The sequence below is a fragment of the Octodon degus genome, unplaced genomic scaffold (assembly GCF_000260255.1).
Source record: "Octodon degus isolate 3935 unplaced genomic scaffold, OctDeg1.0 scaffold00009, whole genome shotgun sequence".
NCBI classification, from domain to species: domain Eukaryota; kingdom Metazoa; phylum Chordata; class Mammalia; order Rodentia; family Octodontidae; genus Octodon; species Octodon degus.
The window spans coordinates 22,079,694-22,098,160 of record NW_004524585.1 but is presented as its reverse complement, the minus strand read 5'-3'; the positions used below and the strand labels follow the sequence as shown (position 1 = coordinate 22,098,160).

General features: G+C 38.3%; 1 protein-coding gene across 1 annotated transcript in view; it reads left to right on the top strand.

Annotated features, from left to right (window-relative positions):
• Pam (peptidylglycine alpha-amidating monooxygenase) overlaps window positions 1-18,467 on the top strand; it is a 188,553-nt gene that overhangs the window by 39,269 nt on the left and 130,817 nt on the right. The window contains exon 3 of the mRNA XM_004625468.2: window positions 10,610-10,667. Within this exon, the coding sequence (XP_004625525.1) occupies window positions 10,610-10,667 (58 nt within the window). The remainder of the gene's footprint in view (window positions 1-10,609; window positions 10,668-18,467) is intronic.

The following is an 18,467-nucleotide window of genomic DNA, read 5'->3' as shown; positions in this document are numbered from 1 at the left end:
AAAATACTATTTCTTACTCTGTAACATTATCCAGCTCATCCTCTGGATAATTTTCCATGAATTTTTGGCTTTTATAGCAACCCGTACTTCTCTTGAGTAGTATTTAAAACATAAAAATTTGCATTTATTTGTATGACTTTCTCTTCTAAACAGCAGACTGTAAGTTATTTGAGTGTAGAGGCTACAAATTCCATGGTTAGGTTCAATATTGACCACAGGGAGAATTTGATCTGGTTCTCATCCAATGTGGTTTGCAGCTGGAATTGTGGAGAGAAATGAGTTTGTGAACTGAACCATCACTGTAGATGCACTTTTGTTCAAAGTTTTATGAATGTAACATAATAGCTGGCTTCTTGGAGCTGCTTAATTAGTATGTTTGTTACCTGAATGAATAAGTGGGTGGGAGAAGGCATTTTTACACACACTCACAAGAATTTAAAGGTAGACAAGTAATAAGGAGAAGCCTACAGCAAGATGCATTGTTGCTGTAGTCTTATGTAGGTAATTGCTAGGCATTATCAATCGGTATGGCCACTGTGGAGTATTGCAGGCAGCTATTTACAGCTTATAAGGAACAGAAATTGAGACGGTGACTTCAATTTCTGAAGTCCATTTTATTACTTAAATAATGAAGTCACTGATGGACCCTTTCCGCTCCTTTTCTGGGATGCTGTGCTATTCCTAGCAAGTGTCAGCCATTTAGCATAGAAACAAGGCGCTCAGGTTGGAGCCTTTTCCGGGTAGACTGGAAAAAGTACAGTTCTAGTCCTGTGTGCTAGAGGAGAGAGACATGGATGTGAATGATTAGGGTTAGCGTGATGGTCAGAAAATTCATTGCTTCTTCCTGCAGAGAACCTTGATGAAAACTGTAAACCTTGAGTTCAAGGTTGGTGAAGGCAAGTGCTGTGGGTCAGCAACAAGCCCTGTTCAGAAGAGCAGTTCCACCTGCACAGTTCGCCTCCACCCCACCTGCTGGGAAGCCCTGCAGGATTCTCCCAGTATGGCCATGCTGGGGCACCCCAGGCAGGCAATGACAGACTCCTACCAGTAGGTTCTTTCTTGCATCCTCTTAAGTAAGAGCATGCAAAAGCTCAAAGACAGATGTTTGCTCACCAAAATATTTCTTTTTCGTTCATCATTTGCTCATTCAGATTTGTAATTCCCAGAGAAGGGCCCTTGCCAGGAAAGTCGCTTCCATTTGAGCTACTTGGCATGGGGAAGCTTGTCATCCTCAGCCACAGTGTGATTATAGTTTAAAAATGCAAATGAGATTCTGGGATGAATCAACTGAAGGATATAATTCATATGAAAAAGTGACGCTGTATAAAACCCTAATTAGGCAGGCTTCAGTTCCGCTTTTCTTAAATAGTGAGTTTATTGCTGCCAAAGGAGGTAGAAACCTGGAAAATTCAACAGATATTGTAGAGGATCCAGCATGTGCCAAACTTTAGTTGAGATGCTGAGGACACTTGACAAGACACAGTTGTAAGAATATCACATTCTGGTTTGGAAAAACTATCTCCAAAATTGGTGAAGATGGAACTTAGCTTCATGTGAAGGACAGCAGTGAAGCATTTTGGAGAATTGTTCAGGATGTTGTAACATGAAATCTCCACTATGACCAGTTCTGATAGATCCTACATACATGCAGTTTATACAGTAAGAGAACGACAACAGGGAAAGAAGGATGAAAATAGACGACATATAGAAGTGACAGGTTGACAGTCTAAGGGATTTTATCAGCAATGGCTTCTGGTCTCAGAGATGTACATTTCTTTAAACCTAAATTTTGTGCTCCAAAAAGATCTTTCACACCTTTGGATATTTCTTTGCTCTTGCTTCCTTTTATACTAGGATAAAGTAAAGAGTACGCATACCACTGAGATAATATAATCATCCTATGGCCTCCCATGATGGTACCTTCCTATCATTCCAGCTACTCTAAAGCAGGAGGATCCTAAGTAAGTTCAAGGCCACCCTGAGCAGCTTAGTGAGACTTTGTCTCAAACTAAAATAAAAAAGACTGGGGTTGTAGTTCAATGGTAGAGTGTTTCTAACATACCTGGGGCCCTGAGTTGAGTCTCCAGTATCACAAAGCAAAAATAAAAAATATATAGAGAGAGATGGATAGAGAGATAGAGAGATAGAGTTATCTAGAGAAACAAAACTCAAAATAGATATGTATTTATGAGGCAAGGTTTAGTAGGGATTGCCTAAGTAATTATGAAGACTGCAAAGTCCCATAAATGGCCATTTACAGTAGGTGAGTACATTTTGAAGGTCCTGGAGTGTGGGTAGAATGGCTGAGTCCAAAGATATGGGAATCCAGAAGTGACTGCAGTAAGTCTTAGATTTCAAGGTCTGGAGAACCAGGATTGTGCTCTGTAGGAGCAGGAGAAAACCATATCCAGCTCTGAGGGTGTTTGCCTTTTCTCAGGTTCATGCCCACATTGAAGGTGTGTCTTCATCAAACTCCCTCAGACTTGTACACAGAACTGCTCTGGAAACACTCTTGGGCAGCACAGCAGTGTGTTAACACCGCTCAGTACTCCTTTTTTATCTCTAATATCTTAGAGATTTTTACTAGACTTTATTCATATGAAGAGTTGCAAGTGTATTAATGTTTGCACACAGTCATACGTGGAATAAATTTTTCTTTCCTCTTTTTAAATTTTATTTTATTGAGAAACAAATAGCAATGAGACCGTAATAGGACAGTTTCAATAATTAATACATTGTACATTGTTATCTTCTTAGTGGCTATCCATAGTACAAGATGCAGACAGAATATCCTGTCTAAGTACTCTTGGTACAAGTCTTTCTTCTCATTGGTACTCCTTAGTTCAGTTAAGTTTCAACTTAATCGTTTCAAATCAGTTAGAAGAAAACTCTGAAATGCAGTTTCGCCAGTGCCTTCTTCCTCTCATTGTCAGAATTCTTGTCAGCAAGGCCAGATCTGTTGCCGTGCTATTCCTGTGTTGGACTGACAGAACTGCCCAGTTTTCAGACCTCAGGTAGCTTTTTGTAGAACTCAGGATATGGAACCCCCAGGGAGCACTGGGAAAACGTGAGGATAACTTTGTGGAACTTCAGCAGTTTATCTAGATTGGACTTTACAAGTGCGTCATCTGGAGTGGAGGACGCTGCCCAACACTCTGACAGCTACTCAAAGGCACAGGATCACAGCTGTGCTCCCAGGAGATGGTGCCACACTGTGTGTAAATTTCTTTATAATTATGTGTGTGTGTGTGTGTGTGTGTGTGTGTGCGTGCATGTGGGTGTGCGCTCTGTGACATGCTGTGTTGATAGGTGCATGTACGGTAGAAATATTACTGTTGTTAAGCTTATTGATCTGTCCATTACCTTCTAAAGTTATTTGTCTTTTATATTCCTGGTTATTTAACAAGGGATGACTCACCACTTATCAGAGACCAAACCATGGCAAATAGCCTGTATACAGAGAACAGTCAGATTGCTCCTAGCCATAAAAATGAACGTAGGGAACAAGGGGGAAAATCTTTTCCAAATGGGAAAGGCACCAAGAGATGAAGGGTGGGAGAGGAGAGGAAGAGAACATAAAAAGAAAGAGGATGTGTTATGTACAGGCAGTGGCTCTCCATGGTGACTGTAATCATTATGTACTCCAAATGTGTACTAAGAAAAGTACTTTAAAAAAAAGCAAGGCCAGAGTGGTATCTTGGTAAAACCAGGCCACATAGTGTGTCTGAACATCTATTTGTGATTACCACATTTGATACATACCTAAAGAAAGGCATTCTGGGGATTTGCTAAGCCTGCACAATAAAATGATGTTCTCCAATGAGGATCAAAACATGCTACTCAGTACAAGGATCTGAATGGTACCTTTGGTTTCTCAAAACAAAAATTACTGGTTTTATGTGCAGTTTCCCTGTGTAATAGCATAGAGACGGTTTTGCTTGTGCCAACTAAATTTGAATAAACAGTTGACTTTTATTAACTTTCTTTTCCATAGATACCGCTGCTTCTCTGTCTCACAAACAACTAAATCAGAATAGAAATTTTCTTTTTCTAAAATACAGATGGTTTGAACAGGGTATTACTGAATACTTTGGCTGTATGCAAAGTCTTGGTTAAAACTGGGTAATAAAAGAGTATTGTAGAAACTCTTTAGTTCCTGTTTTTTCTACTTCTAGCAAACTTCTTTTTTTTTTTTTTTTTTTTGGAAAAAAAAGTGCTTTTCTTGGATAGTTCCCAATAGCAGCAATGAAGAAGCATCAGCAATATCATATCCCTCTTTTTTTTTCTTTCTTTCTTTTATTTTTTCATATCCCTCTTGAGTCAGATTTGGCTGATGTACCAAAACAGATAGCGCCAGGAGCCCAGCAAGGAAAACTGATATTACCTCTCCCTTTTTGTACGTAGGGGCCTTATGTCAGCAGTTAGAATCTGCAGAATTTCACGACCATCCCCTGGCGTTGAGCTCAGACACAGCATCCTTCCTGCAGAAAGAAAAAGAGGATTCACCGTGATGATGTATGGAAAATCGGGAACGTTTGTATGGGTGGTTTAGATGGAATTACAGCAGCATCCTTTCTAGGGCAGTATGTTCAAGTGAAAAGGACTGTTGTAATAGGCAGGCAGGTGCTATTTTTGTGTCTTCAGAGACTGTTCAGGAAAAACATTGATTTGAGTTAGATGTTCAAATAACTTTGCAAAAACAAAATGGTGACAAAACTAAGTACCCATGGGTCTAGGCAAATTCATTTTAGTTTGTCAACAGAATGTTTCTGTGAAATATTCTCAGGTACTACCAAAAATTGAGAGGATCTAGACTTACATGTCTGAGAAGTTGTATGTGTCTTTGGCTCCCTTCTTCCATTAGTCAAGAACAACTAAAATTGTTTCTAAGAACTGACAACATTTTCTTTCCGAACATTAGAAAGTCTTGAAAAATAACACTTTAATAGCTGGCTTTCTTTTTCTTTGGGAAAAGAGAGTTATTTTAGAGAATGGGACATAAATTCCATTTTATCAATTCCTAGATTATTTGTTTGATTGCAAACAACTTACTTATGTTCTCTGGCTTTAGTTTTTCGCCTTTAAAACTGTAAGTAATAGATAATAACCTCTATGACAGCATTGTCCTGGGAAATAGCTTAGGTGGGATCTTTGAGACTCTATGAATGTTCTCCCTTTTACAGTTTCTCCTGTTTTAAATTCTGGTAATATACTGACATCATTTTAATTTTTTAAAAAATGCTGTTCATTGGTAGAGAATATAGAGACAGGAGATTATTACATAAAATTCTTGGTATTCATTATGCAAAAAAATAACTGGTTACTTGCTTATAGTAGTGGTAAAATGATTTTATTACTCAAGAAATATATTCAACTTTTCTTGACATTCTTGTCTTTGAAGACTGTACTTTTAAAGAAAGATTCCTTGATTGGAATTTGTCATTGTGACACATTATCATTAGTATGGTATCAAATTTTTTCTCTTTGAAGCACAAAATTTCTGTTTAAAGTAGCCACTCATTTTTGTTGACCTACCCTAAAAATTAACCTGTACTGATGAAATAATATTTTGTAGCCACCAAAGTAATCTTTCTTTCCTGTACTATAATGAGCCCATAGGAGTTTGTCAGAGGCCTTTGTCCAACCTGTTTTCCAACAAATTACGTCTTCTTTTAAAAAGTAATTCACTTATGAAGAAATTTAATTTTACTTATAGAATTTTGTCTCTTAGAAAAACAAAGGCATAAAGAGTTTAAATGATGAGCCACAATTGCAATCTAACTAGATTAAAACTTGCTGTTAAGAAGGAGGGCAAGGTCCTGAGTTCAATCCCCAGTACCACAAAAAAAAGAGGAGGGGGAGGAGGGAGAGGAGGAGGAGGGGAGGAGGAAGAAGGGGAGGAGGAGGAGGGGGAGGAGGAGGGGAAAGAGCTCATTAGGTCTGATGGTGTTGAAAGCACACACTTGAAGGCTCTTACTCCTGACTGGGACCAGGTGGCTGTGTGTGGATCAACAGTTCTGTGAATCCTTTTTTGTTTCTGCAAAAGAAAAAAGGTGCAGTGCCTCTGAGGGCTACTCAAAGAGTACTGGTGAGGACAAAACCAAGTGACAGTTTTTAAAAACGTGCTTATTTATATGCAGCCTCCCCCCCAACGGGCTTCCCCCTATTCAGCTGGCCTGGCGTAGACAGAAGTTGTCTCTGAGTGATCGTTAAGCCTGAGCTTTGGCAGAGGAACTGTGCAAATGGCTCATGCTTGTCTTCTTTATGTAGATCTTGAGCTCAACTTGTTCTGGAAAAATATTCCAGAACAAAATCTCCAGTGCCTTGCATGGTTGCAGGAAGAGTAAATTACCTTTTGCTAATCTCTAGCCTATTGAACTGTGGGGTCTTCAGAGCTTTCAGGGAAAAGTGAATTATTGACTTGCTACACCCCTGGGGGTGGGGCTAGTACAGCATGTGGTGCCAGGGATTGAATCGCAGTCCCTGCGCTTGCCCAAGCTTGTCTAAACTTGCCTAAGCAGGCACTTCAGACTATTGAGCTATCTCACCAGCCCAAGTACTGTTTTGTTTTGTTTTTTTATTTTTTATTTTATTTTTTTGTGGTACCGGGGATTGAACTCAGGACCCTGCATTTGCTACACAGGTGGTTATTCTACTGAGCTGTCTCCCCGGCCGTAGTGTATTTTTAAATGTGCTTGTTTTTAGAAAAAAAAAGTTTTACATTTTCTTCTTCCAACAGAATTATGCTTTAGGTTGAAAAATAGGGCATGAGTAAAATCCTCAAGAAGAGTATGAAGGTACATGGTAGAACATTGATACAGTGTCTAATACAGATTTTGAGGTCATCAAAAAAATTGGGTAGAATTCTGATTTTTCTGTGCGGTGTTTTTCCAACAAATTTCCCTCCTCCACCTCTTGTTTCTCTTCTCCTTCTCCCTCTTTGTCCTCCTCTATCTCTTCTCCTTCTCCCTCTTTGTCCTTCCTCCTTTTTCCCAACTGACTTAAACAGCTCAGAGAATGAACAATTAAAATCTGAACCTGTTCTCATTATTAGGCAGGTTAGTACCTGAGAATGTAAGCTAACAAAACAAAGACGTTCCTACCTTGTTCTACTATTTTATGTTGAACAATGATGGTCAGAGAAAGAATTGATCACTTCTGAGTATCAGTGGCAGCTTCTTTTATTCTGTATTTTATACATAATCATAGTTGTACTGAGTTGTTTTTGCTTTCATCAAGTGAACCCACTTGCTATATTTGATATGTCCTCTTAGGCCTATCGCTTTCCTATTCCAAAAACAACTCTAGCAGACTTTTATAATACAAGCTAAAAAAAAATGAGTAAAACTAAGAACTGTGAGTTGAAGTTAAGGGGAATTTTGGTTTTATTTGCATTTCATCACATTTTTATCCTTTTTTTCATAGTTACTTGACATTTAGTTTTTCTTTTGAACATGCTTTCAGATCCTTTTTTGTCCCACTGCTTTGAATGGTCTGTAGTGTACTAGTCAGATGGCCTGTGTCCTCGTCCCAGGTGCCGTCCTTATTAGTGTCCAAGATTCACTGTGGGTCTTAGAATCTGAGCAACTACTTGGAAGACAACACTATTCAATGATTAACCATTGTTAATTTCTTATTATCATGCTTTGAAACTCTGTATCATTGTTTTTATTCCTTTTTATCTCACTTCAAAATAATTTTTTAAAAGCATAATAAAAGAAAAAGGTCAATAAGCCTGACATGAGTTAGGGTGGTAAGGACAGAAGCCTGACATGAGTCAGGGTGGTAAGGACAGATTTGATCCAGCAGTGACCATTGCGATAGGGAGGCAACACAGTGTGGACTTACCTGAGCTTTCCAGGAACAAAAGGAAGGAGATCTCTGGAGAGCTGGAGTGTGCTGAGATAAACCCACTGAGGAATATGAAGGGGAGCTTGACTACTGTAATTGAGCCATTAAACACATTTGTTGGGAGGAGAAAGAGATGCCTGTGTCTTTAGGGTAGGAGGCAGTCAGTAGTTTGGTTTAAAGTAAGGCTCAGGAAAGCAAGAGGGCAGTTTGTGTAGTAGATGGCTTATAACTCAAAGGGACAGAGAAAGGACTGCTTATGTTTTCTGAAGTAGCTTCTTGAATAGGGGGTTCAAGGGCCTATGTATAAGATTTTTGTTTTGTCTCTTTTTTTAATTGTTCTCCTTTTTCTTTTCTTAATTTCTTATATAGTTCTCTTTTTCTCTTTCTTTCAGTTTTGCATGTGTATATCTGGTAGCATGAATAACTGGTTGGAAGACAACACTGTGCATTACAACAAATACTGTGAAATTCATATTACTTTGTTAAGTGAAATTCTGTATCACTTGCAATTTTTCACTTCTAATACTATATTGTAGTCTTTAATTTTTTTTTGTTTGAAGACAATAAATTTTCCTGGTAACATTGAACTCTCCCAGGTAGGATCCTTAAGGACTCATGGAGCTGTAGGAGGAGCATGGTCTCTAGCTGTTAGAAATTAAGGATTTATAGGCTAAGATCCATGCTTAATTGAGAAGCTGGCTCAAAAAGCCATGATTAGTTTGGTCATTTGGTAGTACACCTCTCTCCAGCCACTTAGTCTTGGCTGTTTCAGTTTCCTAGTTTGAAAATAGGAGTATTAACAACACCTACACCATAGAGAGGTGTTTTGAGGAATAACCAAAAGGTGTTGGCACATAGTAAGCTCTCAATAGATGTTATTATTTCCAAATGGAGTAAATAATACCTGTCTAGTGAAGGTGGTTGTTTTGGTTATTAAATGGCATAATAGATAGAAAACATTGAAAATCATGTCTGACATATAATAGAGCATATTGTCTAAAAACAGGAATAGTAGGAGGAGTAGCTATAGAAGCCACAAAGTATTTCTTAGTCCTAAATGGCAACTGAGGATGATAAAATAGAACAGAAATCCTGAGCATATTATTTTTTATTTTATAATGAACTCAGTTTGTTTTATAACATTGGTAATTCAGAGATTGGAAAAATATGAATGATCTTAGTCATGCCTGCAAGATTCCTAAGCACTATTGTGCCTGTGTATTTCTTGGATTTTAATATACAATTCAGGCTGTGTGTAATTTAGCCTCCTAATTGTGCAAGTTTCAGTATTTCTCTTCATGTTTCTTTATTGGAAAAATATTTGAATTTAAATATTTAAAATGATATCTACAAAAGTAACTTAATAAAATCATGTTTCTTTTTTTTTTTTTTTTTTTTTTTTTTTTTTCCAGAACCAGGGATTAAACTCAAGCCCTTGCGCTTGCCAAGGAGGTGCTTATTCCACTGAGCCATCTCCCTGGCCTTTTTTTTTTTTAGAATCATGTTTCTGTAAGTTTTCAGAACTTAAGATCCTTGTTTCATCTATGTATTCAGGGGCCGGGGAGATGGCTCAGTGGAATAAGCGCTTCCCTGGCAAGCGCAAGGGCCTGAGTCGAATCCCTACTTCTGCACAATAAAATTAATTAAATAAATAAATAAGTCTTCTATATATTCAAACTTCCCTTTATCCCAAAGAAGTAAACTCTGAAACTACCTTCACAGTTTTCAGTTGCTAGCAGATTTAGAGAAACTAGAAGGTGGTCTGTCTGTGTTTGTGGAGTCTGTTGACTCCAGCGCTGCACAGTAGTAATCTGTGAAGCATGAATTACTAAATGAATGCTGCTTGTCCATGTTTTGGGGATATTCTCAACCATGGAATATACTTTGCTGAATGTGGGTTTCTGTTAAGGAACCAGCCCACAGAGGTATGTGCTCTCCTTAAATTGGAATTTGTGACCCTCAAAATTTGTTTTTCTTTTCTGTATTTTCCCTTTTGCTTTTTCATGATTTTTGTTGCTGCTGTTGTTGTTTAGAGCTAGGGTGTTGCTCAAGCTGGTCTTGAACCACTGACTGGTTCAATTAATTCTCCTGACTTAGCCTTCCAAATAGCTGAGACTGCAGGCATGTACCCCTGTGTCTGGCTTACTAAGCTGTCTTTTGTTAATATATTTGGTAGTGGGAAAATGTCCATTTGGATAAAGGACCAATAATTGGAAAATAAAAGTTTTAATTAATACTGATTTTTTTCATGAACTGCAATCAACATTTCAAAGTAAGGAACAGTGGCTGAATGCAGTATTATACTTAACACCAACTTTAATTCATTGCATTTTCTAATTAATATTTGGGACATTCATATAGTAATTCAGGAAATTACTTAATTTTACAAGCAGCGAAGATGGCCAAATTGACTCTCACAATTTTAAAATCAAATTCATAACATTAAATGTTTCTATTTTTTTTTTTTTTACATATGCACCCAAAAATTTCACCTTTTAACTGTGACAGTACTGGAAATATCTCTCATGATGATTGGTTTTAGAGGTAGGATTTAATGTTGTGTAAGATGAGAGTTTTAGAAATACTTTTAGGGTACTTGTATTCTTCCTAAGCAGCCGTTCCACTAACCGCTCACCTCAGCGGGCACACTCACTTTACCGGGCCAATGCTTCCATTTCAGTTATAGAAGCCATACATTAATCCTTGTTCTTTCGACTTAGTGGTCCTTAACCAGCTTGTTCCTTTCTTTCCCCAACAGTCTGATACCTACTTCTGCATGTCAATGCGCCTGCCAGTGGATGAGGAAGCCTTCGTGAGTAAGTATGAGCTGGGTGGTGTAGGGGGAGGGAGGGGCAGTGAGGAGAACAGCAGCTGTTCGTAACCCGTGAAAGGTTTGCTTTGATGGTTATGAGTGTATTAATCTTTCGCTGTCAGCTTTCAAAATGCATTTATCATGCCTAATGTAGAAGCAAACTAGAAGCAGCCCCTGAGAGACAAGATTGCAAACTATCTGGAGAGATCTGTGAGTAATAGTAGGTAAGGGGTTGCAAGCAGATGTCAGTGGTCACCAGTACCGTGTGGTCCCATCTGTATGGTATCGGCTTCCTGTCGGGGGCTGATCACTTCATTCCACTCTACTCAGCAGACTGTTTATTTACCTGCTGGTTCATGCTGTAAATCAACCGCTTCTACAGGCACCGTTGGGTAATGGAAGATCTTATGCGTCAGACAGGTAGATGGACAAGAAGGGAAGGGAAGGGCAGAGAGAAGGAAAAGCAAGAGACGAGGAGGAGGAAGGAAGGGAGAAAGAGGAGGACGCTCTATCAGAGAGGAAAAGAAACAAAGCACCATCTGTTTCCGTCTTGGTTGTTTTAATTTAAATATCCCTTATGGCAGGCTTTTAACTGTTTAGGGAAGAGGTGTGATTGTCAAATCACTCCTGTGGGGTTTTATTTTCCTGTTTCATTTTTCTGGCTTAAACTGTTAATTTTGGAACGTGATGATAATGAGAGTTATACGTTGGTCCTTTGAAACTAATCTCCAAGAGGCCATCTAAAATGACTGTTATGTGAATTGAAGAATGTGTACACACAGCCCTGGGGCAGTCTGAGGATGAATTCTCACGAGGCGTTTGCCACAGGAATGCACAGCGTAACCAGCCAAGCCAAGACATTGTGCCTTCACTTTCCACCCACACTCTGGTGGCAATCACAGCAAACAAGATCTGAACAACATTCTCTAAGCAGAATTGTCTCAGTTCTTAATCCTTAAGAACAGAAATCACCCCTGAACTTTGCCTGACTTTTGTTTTAGGTAGCATTTGGAAATTGGCCAAAAAAAACAAAAAAAAAAAGAGTTGAGAAGGACAGCATCTCTCCAGGTTCTCGGCTAAATAATGTTCAAGATGGGAACAGAATTTAAAGCCCTCATTGTAGTTCTTGACTGATGCAAATGTCCTTTAGAATATAAATTCATAATTAGAATATTCCCAGCAAGGTTTGTAAAGTTTCATACGCACACATTTGGCATGGTAGGAGAAAATGTTCACTCATTAACAGACTTTTATTAATATACTTTCTTCGTTCAAGTTCAGGGGTAGTCTGAATGCCTACCGTTTTTACTGTTTTGAAGAGAAAGGCCAGGTGCACACCTGTGTAAACCTGGCGGCCCTGTGTCACAGCAGCAGCGCAGTTCTCCCTTAATGCTGACTGGGTTGTGCCTGGAGGGTGATGATGGTGTGAGATTTTAGGGCCGGTGACTCTAAGCACTATAAATATTTATCCTGCAGTGCATTACTGCTCCCTAATATAAATGTGTTTACTCTCATATAATTTAAAAGTTAAACATACAAGGGAATGTACAGTGTCAGTCAAGCAAAATATTCGCAGGCGACACACAGAGGAGGGCGTTAGAAGCAGCATGCTAACCATTTCTTCATTTCCGTCAACCAAGCCTTCCTGAGCTCTTTGCATGGGCTTGTAAGATTAGTAACTGTTTTCAGTATTTCTTCCTTTCTTTATTGTAGGCAGGATGGCATGAATGCTAAAGATTTTGTTAGCTGTTCAGAAGGAGTTACTTGATCTTTAGTGCAAGCTCTTTGAGGTACTATTTCCTGGGGGTTGTACCCTGAAGTTCAGCTATAGCCAAATAAAACCAGCAAGCTGAAAACCAGAGAGAAATACCAGTCATTAATATAAAGGATAGTGGAGGGAAAAGGGCGTGGCTGTTTAGGTTGTGTGTTGGGAGGGTAGTTATACATATATTTTGAACTCCCAAAGCAGGAGTCATAGCTGTAGACCCAAGGATTTTCCACTTTATTTATTTATTTATTTATTTATTTATTTGGTACTGGGAACCGAACTCAGTACTTTACACTTGCCAGGCAGGAAGAACAAAACCTTAGTGTGTTTTGGTGGCTTGCTTCAAATTTCAAATCTCAAAATACCTTAAGCTGAGAGAAAATAAGGCCCATAATTACAAAATCAGGTTGAAAATGAGTCATCTTAATGACTCGTAATACCTTTTTAAAAATTAAAAGAACATAAAATCTTTATTTTTTCATTCTTTTTGTGAGTGCTTTTTTAGTCTCCTGTGCTTCTTTCTCTGCATTTTCTGCTTTTGATTACCACCATGATGTATGCCAGGCAATGTGATCGAAAATCAATACTTGTCTGCTGAATGAAGACTTAAAAAGCATTGTGTATGGCCATTTTTAGTGCGGTTTTCAAATAGTAGATAGTTTATCTTTTGCCTTTAGTTATATTCTTATTTTAATATAAGGAATAATTGCATTTTTTAAAGAAAAAATCACTCCTTCATTTCTCAGTAGGCCACATTTTTCTCCATGGCATCATTGGTCTTGGCAGTGGGATTGTGTTCAGGGGGGTCACAGTGTAGCAGAATTTGGGAAACAAGAATATGAGTTGCTAAGAAATATTTAAAACAACTTTGTCCTTGTACTTTCAAGATACTAAACAAAAGTGCAAATGGCAAAGTATAATTCAGATTGATTATTGAAACATGCCAAATTCTCTTGATAGTGTTAAATGTCAGGACTGTATTTGAATAGCTTACAATTGTGGCTTTATGTGTGACTATCCTATTTTTGATTAACATACTGCATAATTTTGCGCAAACACCAAAACGACTATCATAGAATGTGTTTATACATGCCTGTCATACTTACATATGACCATGCAATATGGATAATGTGTTACTATATCTCTGTTGAAATATTAAATGTGAATCAAAGGACCAGGGAGATAGCTCAGTGGCTTAAGCACCTGTCTGGCAAGTGCAAGGTCCTGAGTTCAATTCCCAGTACCAAAAAAAAAAAAAAAAAAGAGAGAGAGAGAATATAAATGTGAATCAAAGTAGATATTTGTGGAAATACTCTGATGAAGATAAAGAAAAGTTTTGAGCAAAATCATAGTTTTTCCTGGAACATCAATTTTATTTATTTTTAAAAAAATTTAAATTTTTTTGATAATTTGAGCATTTTTATTAATTTTATTGAGAAATAACAATGAGTTTCAAAACCGATTAGTAGGACAGTTTCAATAATTAGTATATTGCCTATTGTTATCTTCGTAGTGGTTATTCATAGTACAATATGTAAACATGATATATCCTGTCCAAACTATCAGTACAAATGTTTCTTCTCATTGAATTAAGATAAGAAATCATAGGATTGGAATGGGTGAAGCTACAATAAAATCTGCATTTGACCACTGAACTGCGGTGCTGTCTAAAAGGTGTTTTACAGACACGCAGAGGAATTGGCTCTGACAGCCGCCTACTCAGCCAGGAAATTCAGCTGTCATCTTCATCCGCTTGCTTTCCCTCACATGGCTGGCCAGTAAATAAATGTTTCTTTTCCTTACTGAATGAGGGCAGGTCCCTATCTATCAAATTGCACTACACAAATGAGATAGAAGCTGCTGAGTTTAAAAATAGGTAAAATTAATCTAATGATTCATGGCTTTTCCTTTTCTTGGTTTTCTCTTTTGAATGTAGAACAATTTCTATTACAGATTGCATAGTTAGATTTGAATATTTCCAAATGTGACCTTTCTTGAACAAAGTACATGTTCAAGTGACGTTGGGTTACTTTAAAAACTGAAAGAACAATCTAATCTTGTTCATGCTTTGGCTCACCAGGTAGTGTGACCATAAAGACCAAGCCAGGTCTGGCAGGGGACATCGCTTATATCCATGTTTTGTGGCTTTCACAACAGGAATTAAAAGGATACATGTGTGCGAGTCTGCAGCGCCATGCAATCACTCAGTCATCTTTCTGTTGTGCAAGAGTTGACTGAATGTCCTTTCCCTGGTCCTTTCTTGGATGTTTTTCAACACAAGAATTCAATCTGTCTCCAGAAGGCCATTGAGAATCTTTCAGTGGTTTCCCTCCATTTTTTTTTTAACTAAGCAGTACTTGAAAAGAGCTTTTACTCATGACACAAATATAACACACTTACTTGAGGCCTTTGAGGAGTAGGAGAAATCTGATTTCCTTGGTTGTATCATTAAACAGAAGCTGTTGCAATCTACCCTATCATGGCCTGAGTATTTCATCAATGTCTTCAATCCTTTGGCACCCACATAGTCATGTTTCCAACATAGCAGCCCTTCCCAACTCTCAGACTTTCTCAGGTAACAGAAAAGGGTGAAAAGGAGGAAAACCCATTTTATTGTGGCTTATAAACCTAAGAATGGGATATTTTTCCATTAGACAGATTTAGTAATTACTAAAAACTTACTGATATCAAGAACTATTTTATGCAATGATATGAAAAGTGCTACCTCATAAAATGACCCACTGAGAAACCCCAGCTATGTATCAGACTTCTTGTGTAGTTAGCCTTCAGGGCTGGTGCCTTCATGGGACATTCACTGTGACATTCATTCTGTAGTCATCAGTTGAGCTATTCAGTTACTTAAAGTAGTGGTCAATGCTAGAAGATGAGCATGCTCCTTGTCTACTTGAGAAAATTTTGTGATGGAGGGAGGCAATATTCGATCAGGAACTGGGAATACAGCCTGTTTGGAAATAGAGAATGGAGGAAGATATTCTAGGAGTCAGCAGTTTGAGCACATAAAGGAACACTCCGGGCATACATTATGAGTGACAGCATCACATAGTGCTAGAGCTGACTCGGAGCCAGACTATTATGCAGTCCAGTACCAGCCTCACCACTTTCTAGTTCATGACCAGGGACAGTTACTACGATTTTCTCTGCTCCAGACTCAAGTGAAAGGAAAAGGAACCAGACCCAGTAAATGAGTGCCTCGCAAGTGTTAGCAGTATTGTTAGTGAGAGAGGCTGCCTCATGAGAGATGGATGGGTGTAGGGAATCGTCATGTTGGAAGTGTTGAGGTAGGAGGCTGGTGTGACATTATACACACATTTAAAATGCTAGCAGGAGGATGTAGATTTGATCCTACTGGAAGTTAAAAGGACACTGGTATAGGACTGACATTACAAAAAACAGAGCTTAATTATGCTTATGCTATTTAATCTTACATAGCTTGACTGATAATGGCTACTGGTTCTTTAGTCAGCTCTGGAACATACCATAAAGTTCAGTTTTAAGCAGCCTGTCATCTAGAAAGTTCTTTGTGTTGAAATTCCTCTGTTCATACATAATTTAATTTTGAATGGAAATTTTAAAATTCATTTTAAATTGAAAATTCATTTTAAATTTAGTTCATTATTTAGGCTTGCTGAAGTGTCTTATTTCTTGGCTCATCTGTCAACAGCATCAAGAAGTCCCTGTAAACTGTGTTAAAGAGAGTTAATGATGACAGTTTTACCAGTAAGCTTCCTGATATAAAATGTTCAGCAAGAGTGTCTTTCTTTTGCTGTAGAATTGCTTTGTAGCTTGGGGGAAGCTAGCAGAAGGTGGTATAATGTGCCCTCACTGCTGGTTTTCACCATGCTGGCAAATGGATTCCAGTGCTGTGTGGTGTACATTTAACCCTACCCTTTTGGCCTAATTGCATGGTTTCCAACATTAAAGTTGATCATATCTTACCCTTAAATTACAGGTTATAGCATAACTATCTTCATTTCCTTGTTTTCCAGTTCAGTTTTTGAAGCAGTGTTTACAAATACAAAAATGTTGAAGGGATTAGTGTTAAGGATTTGGGCTTTATAATTTTTTTTAAAAATCATGATACTCATTTTATATTATTATTTCTTAAATCTTGCACCTCTTCAATTCTATCAAATGTGTTATCAGTATAAGGATATTTGCTATTCCTCACTAATATTGGGCCCATTTCTCACTGAAGATTCCTTTGTCACTGTACATTTCTATGCATGCTTTAGACCTCAGTCCCAAAAGGATTTTAGGTCATGCAGCTAAAGTTACGTGATATAATGCAGAGTCCCATAAATTCCATTTAATAATTCTAAAATACCAACTAATTTTATCTTCAGAAACTCTTCATAAATTTGTTTTCAGAGCAACTTTTTCTGTTGATTACCCAGAATTTTTGAAAGAAAAATGCAATTTCAGCCAAACCAAGATTAGGGAACTGAGTACGACCACCCACTACAATATACTCACATCGACTGTAAAGGTGCACTGTGGTCAGGATCACCTGTGATCAACCTGGGACACTTTTAAAAGACATACTTATCTGGCAATGATTTCTGGAGATTGACTCAAGGTGCTGACTCTGTGTCTTACTGAAGAGAGGGATTGATCTAGGACTGACCCTGGACACCTTGTTTTTAACCAGCCCCACAGAAATTCCTGATGACTAGCCCCAGGTGAAAAGTATTGTTGAAAAACTGTTTCACAGTGTGTAAAAATATGCACAGTATACAAAATAAGTCATTTCTTGTACGCCATGTGATTCTACTGGGCGAAACAAAATTATGATTCGGATACATATATAAATCCTAGAAGACCAAACTTCTAGAATGCCAGTTGTGATTGTGGACAGACTGACTTGGATTTTTGAGTCAGTTCTTTTGTATTCAGCAGGTTGATTATTTGTAGTCTCCCCGGTGTCCCTCTAGTGCATATTGTTGACCATCAGTGTGTCCCAGCCGTTCCAATGGTAACTTGGGAATGGTTGTAAGCACATGTATGGATACCTCCAAGATCACTGGCTCCTCTACTGGGTTATGCACATTCTTCACAATCGTTCTGTGGCCTCAGTTTGGCAGATATGTGGAAATTTGACCTTGATATCTACTTGGAAAGGAAAAATAGAAAGCCAACTGCTAAGTGGAATTCTCTCCTAAGTCACATTGTTAGAAAATTTTATGGCCCTGATTATAGTGTGAAGTTACCCACAAAAACTCATAAATTCCAAACAACATCATGCAGTTGAACAAATTCTGCTTAGAGCTCCAGAAAATAGACACAGTCATCTCTCTGCTCAATACACTGCCCAGGCACATACTTTCAAGTTTTTCACTTCTAATGGCATTGTCCTGTGAGAAATCCTCTATTGCTATGTACTTTCAGGATCACCATATTTTCTTTAATTAGCGAGTCTTGCTCTTTGTAGAGTTTTAGCCCTACCAAGGTACTGTATTTAGTTCCCAGGATGTTCCTATAAATTTTCTCCCAGTCTTTTATATCAGGCAGTCTAGTCAGTATAAAGCCCCTGGGGCTGAAGCATTCTTCATCTTTGTAGTGAGTCAGAAGAGTTGGTGGCACTTTTAGTCTTATCAGAAGTATTTCCTTGCATTCTCATAAACCTGTGTATCAAGCCATTTGTCACCGTCCCAAGGCTCCTTTGTTTATTCTGCCTGTGAGAAATGCACACTTAAAGTGGATTTCATTATTATGCCTGTATCTCTTCCCCTTGGAGCCATTATTTCTGTGGTGTCTGATGGGAGAAATAGAAAGGAGGAAATTATTTGAAGATGCAGTTTCATTTCCTGTTTTGTCTTTTGTTGGAACCTCCCACGCAATCCTATGCATGTCTCGTGCCTAGTGGACCTTACTCTTGCGCACACAAGGTGGGTCCTAATATCATTCCTGTAGTAGGTAAGAAAGGAACAAACTCAAAAAGTGAACGCATTAGACTAATCTTCCCCCTTCCCCCTCTGCTCCTTCCTACCTCCAGCAGTAGGCTTTTTGATAGAATCC